This window comes from Larus michahellis, chromosome Z (genome assembly GCF_964199755.1).
Source record: "Larus michahellis chromosome Z, bLarMic1.1, whole genome shotgun sequence".
Taxonomy (NCBI): Eukaryota; Metazoa; Chordata; class Aves; order Charadriiformes; family Laridae; genus Larus; species Larus michahellis.
Genome location: NC_133930.1, coordinates 31,157,514 through 31,163,513, shown reverse-complemented (window position 1 = coordinate 31,163,513; position 6,000 = coordinate 31,157,514). Strand labels below are relative to the sequence as shown.

The window sequence follows — 6,000 nt, the reverse complement described above, 5'->3', positions numbered from 1 at the left end:
AGGTTAGGGGCGGACATGCTGGGAAGCAGCTCTGAGGAGAAGGACCTGGGGGTCCTAGTAGACAGCAAATTATCCATGAGCCAGCAGTGTGCCCTTGTCGCCAAGAGGGCCAATGGCATCCTGGGCTGCATAGGGAAGACTGTGGCCAGTAGGTCGAGGGAGGTCATTCTCCCCCTCTACTCTGCACTGGTGAGGCCACAACTGGAGTATTGTGTCCAGTTTTGGGCTCCCCAGTTCAAGAGGGACAGGCCACTACTGAAGAGAGTCCAGCGAAGGGCAACCAAGATGATTATGGGACTGGAGCATCTCCCTTATGAGGAAGGGCTGAAAGAGCTGGGACTCTAGCCTGGAGAAGAGAAGGTTGAGGGGGGACCTGATTAATGTTTACAAGTATCTAAAGGGTGGGTTTAAGGAGGACGGAGCCAGGCTCTTTTCAATGGTTCCCAGCGACAGGACAAGGGGCAATGGGCACAAGCTAGAACATAGGAAGTTCCGTTCAAATACACGGAAAAAGTTCTTTAGGCTGAGGGTGACAGAGCACTGGAACAGGCTGCCCAGGGAGGCTGTGGAGTCCCCTTCTCTGGAGATTTTCAAGACCCACCTGGATGCAGCCCTGAGGGATGTGCTTTAGGCAATCCTGCTCTAGCAGGGGAGTTGGACTAGATGATCTCTAGAGGTCCCTTCCAACTCTGAAGATTCCGTGATTCCGTGAACGACTGAGGAAGCTGGGATTGTTTAGCCTGGAGAAGAGGAGGCTGAGGGGAGACCTTATCGCCCTCTACAACTACCTGAAAGGAGGTTGTAGAGAGATGGGGGCTGACCTCTTCTCCCTGGTGACAAGTGATAGGACGAGAGGAAACGGGTTCAAGTTATGTCAGGGGAGGTTTAGATCGGATATTAGGAAACATTTTTTCACTGAAAGGGTTATTAAACATTGGAATAGGCTGCCCAAGGAGGTGGTGGATTCACCATTCCTGGAGGTGTTTAAAAAAAGGGTAGATGGGGCACTTAGGGACATGGTTTAGAAGTGGCTTTTGTCAGGGTAGGTTAAAGGTTGGACTTGATGATCTTAAAGGTCCCTTCCAACCTCAGTGATTCTATGATTCTATGGTTCTATGACTTGTACAGGGTTCAAATCTGTACCTCTTCAAAGTTAACCTTTCTAATAAGAAGTTCAGGTTTTGAAGATTATTTCTTCATTTATCACTGGGTGAGACACAGAAAAAGCCTGTTTATTTAGATATGTAATTTTCTTCTTGGATGCAACTCTCAATCCCATTAAAGGAACACTTGCTTATTAACTTCTAGCTGGAAGATTAAGTTAGAGCAGCAAGGTTTCTCTTCTGTTGCAGTTCTCAGGAGTCTTCCAATCAAGTAAATAAAAGTTCATAGTGTCTTCTCGTTGATATTTAGGATTACCTGACACTTTCGTAAAAAATGTGTCGAAATAAAAAGCTGCACTGAAATCCTTAGAAGCATGAATAGACTCATCCATCTCTATGCTGATTAGATGAGAGTGGTCAAGTACCTCCTGTATGATGGTATGGGCTTCTATAGCACAGGCAACTGAAGTTCAGCAACTGTCCTTGGTGATTAGCTACTTCTGGTTGTCTCCTCATTATCACTATCTGTAGCATCAGCTCAGTGACTATTTTCTCACGCTCTAAGAAGGTCAGTAATTAGCTATTTTCTCACACAGTAAGAAGGGTAGTAGGAAACAATCAACATTTTAGTTACCATATCATTATAAACAAAGCAGAGGCCTGTCTTTTGTAACACCATGAGGAAGGTCTCTGGCATGATCTCTGCAGAAAGTTACCTTGCAGAATGGACAGGAATGCCCCTATAAAAGTAGAGTCTTGATCAAAGAAAGCTTTTTGAGCCTTGTATTTTTTTTCACCCTTCCATTCATTGCCTCTCTCTTAGCAAGGTACCTTAAGTGTTTCAGAGTTATGTACGTTGGGGGGGACAAGCTCAAAACTGTGCACGCAAATAACCGACTCCCCAGTGCTGAAGGTTACTCCTGTGGGGTCCCCTGGCGCCCAGGCAATGTTCCTCAGAGTGCGCTTGTGAGGGTGAGCGGGACCTCACAGCGCCCAGGGCAAACCGGGGAGTGCTGCTGCAAGCGCACCCACAGGGTGGTCCAACGTGGTCTCCAGCACCTTCCACCCACAAAACCTCCTCGGGCAAATGCCTCAGCAGTTATAACTGAACGCTTCGGCAAACCCCCTCGCGTTAACCGCTGCAACACCTTTGACGCTGGGGAAATCCGGGTGTCCTTAGAGGAAATCTCTTAGAAGACCAAACGTCCCTTTACGCTTTGGCGCGGCTGGTGGGTGCCATTACGGCCCTAGATCGACAGCTGCGCTGTCTCCAAGACAGCGGGAAGGCCCGAGGAACGCAGAGCCGCCGCCGCCGCCTTCTCCCCACCCCACCCCATCCCTCCCCTTCCCCTTCCCCTTCCCCTTCCCCTTCCCCTTCCCCTTCCCCTTCCCCTTCCCCTCACGCCGCCATTCCCGCCCCTCGCGCCTGCGCGCCCACAGCCACCGCCCCGCGCCGCGCAGGCGCCCTCACCCTCCCGCGCCCCGCCCCGAGCCGGGCCGGGCCGAGCGGGGCGCCCACTGATGACGCCGCCTCACCTGGCGTCCGGCGCACCCAGCGTGCCGCCGCTCCGGCGCGTGCGCCTTAGGTGGGGCGCCGCGTCCCTTTTCTCTCGCCTCTCTCCCGGGCCGCAGCGCCACCCCCTCCCCCACCCCGCCCCCCGCCACCCCGGGGCGCGCGCAACGGCCGTTAACTGTCACTGTTGCCGGCCGTTAACTGACACCGCTGCCCGCCGCGCTGTGAGGCGAGGAGGGGTGGTGGTGATGATGGGGTGGGGGGGGCGGGAAGCGCTTCGCCGCACAACACGGGCCAGCCGGGGGCGGCCAGCGCGGGGACGGCACCTGCCGCCCGCTCCTCCCCTCTTCAGGAGGGGGCCGCGGTGGAGCGCAGGAGGGAGGCCCCATCATGGGCGGGGGGAGGCCGGAGGGATGCGGAGCTGCCCGCCGCCGGGGGCGGCCCCCGAGTGCGAGGGCGCGGTCCCTGGGCGGGCGGGCGGGGCCGTACGCAGGCCCGGGCGAGCCAGGCAGAGGCCAGGGGAGGCTGGCGCTGGGGAGAGGCGGGCCAAGCCCGGCGGCCGGCCGCTGCCTCCTCCCCGGCAACCGCGGCCTTCTTCCCCCCTGGCCCCCAACCTTCACAGCTGGGGGCAGGGCTGAGGCCGTCGCGGGGGAGCGTTGGCGAGGGACTGAACCGTATCTCTGTGCATAGGTGAGCCCGATGTCGATTCGCCGGCTGGGCGAGGGGGAGCGCGGCTGTCCCTAGCTGATGCTGAAGAGCCGGCCCGGGGCCGGCAGTCCACCTGGAGCCGGCGGGGCCCTGTGCGTGCGCGGGGTGGGAGACATGGACTCGGCAGAGCCCGCGGGCGGAGACCTTTCGTCCGATCGGCCCGCGGCTATCCGCCTTCGCTACGGGGAGGAAGAGCCGGACAAGGAGGGAGATGATGCGGGAGGGAAGAGCGGCGGCTGCTCCTGGGAGCAGAGCCTGAATCCTGAGCTGCAGCAGGGATACCGCATCTTGCGCGAGTTTCTCATGGAGAAGTACCGGCCGCTGACAGCACCGTTTTTGAAGCCTCTCGCGGATCAGTCATCCATCAGGGAAGAAGGAGTTGGCTCCCTCTCCGGTCGCAACAGCAGTCACTCTTCTCAGCAGTCGCCAGCTGGAATGTGGCTGTTGAAGATGGAAGAGAAATTTTCCAGTGGGCAGTACACAGGCATAGCAGATTTCGTGGGTGACTTCCGCCTGATGCTGGAGACGTGTTACCGGCTGCATGGTGTAGACCACTGGCTCTCCAAACAGGCCCAGAAGCTGGAGATGATGCTGGAACAGAAGCTGGCGCTGCTGTCCCGGTAGGTGTATAAAACTCTATAGGGGTCCTGCGAGATGCCGTTTACATAAAGTAGATCAGGAGGGTGCCTTTCTTCAAGTAAAAAATATCATTTGAATGGTTTTTAAAAAAACACACAATAAACCAAATTTGAATGGTTCCCATGAACTCTCAGTACTTCCACAAAGGGGAACGTTTCCTACTGGGAACTATCCAAATCTGAATTCAAAATGCTTTGGAGATTCCAAACCCAAAAATACTAAAATGCAAAATAGGGTACAACATTTCCTGGCTAAGATTTTCCTTCTGAAAGAAGGCTTTATGAACATGGAAGCACACTTGTTTAGACAAGATGTCAAATGCTCCTTTCTTTATTTTATGCTGTCAAAAGCAAGTGAAACTACCCAAACTCTGTATAATATAAACAACTGTCACTTAAAAATTGTGATTTTTACAGTCTGTGAAATTTTTAGTGTCTTCCAAATAAGTAGGAAAAAAATCTTCAGCCAGAGTATGTGCTTTGAAATGGGTAATTTAGTGTCAGGATATTTTTTGATAATCATAAAATGAAAGGTAGTGCTTGGCATATTATAGTCTTGAATGGCAAAATGGAAATTGTGACATGTTTAAATATAAGTCCCTGGCAGGAACTTGTTTATCAGCCAAAGCAGCTGAAGCATAGAAAGCTGTCAAACTGTATAGTAGAAAGCCCAGCATAAATCACAGCTGAAATACATGGTTTCTTACGAGTCTGACATAGTCTTAGTTTGGTCATATTCAGAAAACAATGGTTGCTTCTTACAAAGAAAGGGTCATCGGTCTTCTGAGTGACATAGTATTTTGCATGTAAAAACCAGGAGGATTTTTTGGCAAAGGGTGAAGGTGAAGAAGGAACAGTATTAGGAAATGTGTAAAGCTGTGCATGTCCATCAACCTTAAACTTGCTAGTGACACAGAGCATTAGCTGCCAGCTGGTAAGAAGAACCTTGCTTGTGTAGTAGGAACACTTGAGGAGCATGGTGCAGAACTCAACTGAATACGCTGGAGTTAATGTATTCTGTGTTGGTGTAGCAACACTGTATTTGAAACTTTTTTTGTGTAACAGCAGTTTTAGGACAGTTTGGGAGCAGAACGGAAGGAGTTGAACCTAATGGGGCACGAATGTTGGTAGTTTGCTTGAGTAAAACTTGATTATTATTATTTTTTTTAAACAAGCAGAATTCCTGGCTTGAAGAGTTACTACTGGCAAATAAATAGGTAACCAAATGCAGCTTGGAAGATTTGTGCCAAGTTCCTTTCTGTATGTTGTGTGACTGTAACATCTCAACTGTATTGAATTGAAGGGCATTTTGTTGAAGGTTCTTTGTTGCATTATGACTGCTCATTGGATTAGGTAGGATCTGAGAATGCTCAATGCCTTTTTATTAGAAACTCCATAAGAAAGCGGAGTCAATTTATGTACTGTGTCATCAAATAGCAATATATGTATTTACTAAAAAAGTTCAATTGCTGTTGTAATTCTTTCACAAATGCACAGTCTTTGTTCAAATAAATACTAAGAAATATTAAACTGACTAAAAATAATCCTACCTCAATATATAGTGAATTTCTCTTATATTAGCTCTTCAGAGATTTTTAAAGATTTTTTCAATTTGTCTGTGTACACTGTCTTGGTAGAAGTTTTTAAGAACTATATATAGAAAGGATTATGGAATCTAGACTTCTCAAAGTTCCTTTTCAATTTTTGCTCAGATAGATTTGTTTTATGTGTGTAACTAATTTTATTAGTAAAATGAAATTCAAGAACTACTTCTTGGAATAATCATCCTTGCTTCATTACAGAGCAGCATTTAGCTCAATGATCACCATCAAGTGACTCAAGGGAAGCAATCAATGTTGGTTATATGATTCTCAGGTATTACAAACCATAGAAAGTTAACTTAGAATGGAGGTTGGCTCCCCCCCTCCCCCCAAAAAAAATGTTTTCAGAGGTTGTGTAATGGAGTGTTATTTCTCATACTGGTTTTGCTGGAGAACTATAAAACAGTGTAAGATGAAATGTAAACTTTACAACCAAA

General features: G+C 49.5%; 1 protein-coding gene across 3 annotated transcripts in view; it reads left to right on the top strand.

Moving 5' to 3' along the window:
• The first annotated feature begins 2,673 nt into the window (after window positions 1-2,673).
• Window positions 2,674-6,000, top strand: part of BRD10 (bromodomain containing 10) — a 52,672-nt gene continuing 49,345 nt past the window's right edge. For all 3 annotated transcript variants that reach the window (XM_074569803.1, XM_074569804.1, XM_074569802.1), the window contains exons 1-2: window positions 2,674-2,845; window positions 3,307-3,944. In XM_074569803.1, the coding sequence (XP_074425904.1) occupies window positions 3,364-3,944 (581 nt within the window). In that variant the 5' untranslated portion in view covers window positions 2,674-2,845; window positions 3,307-3,363. The remainder of the gene's footprint in view (window positions 2,846-3,306; window positions 3,945-6,000) is intronic.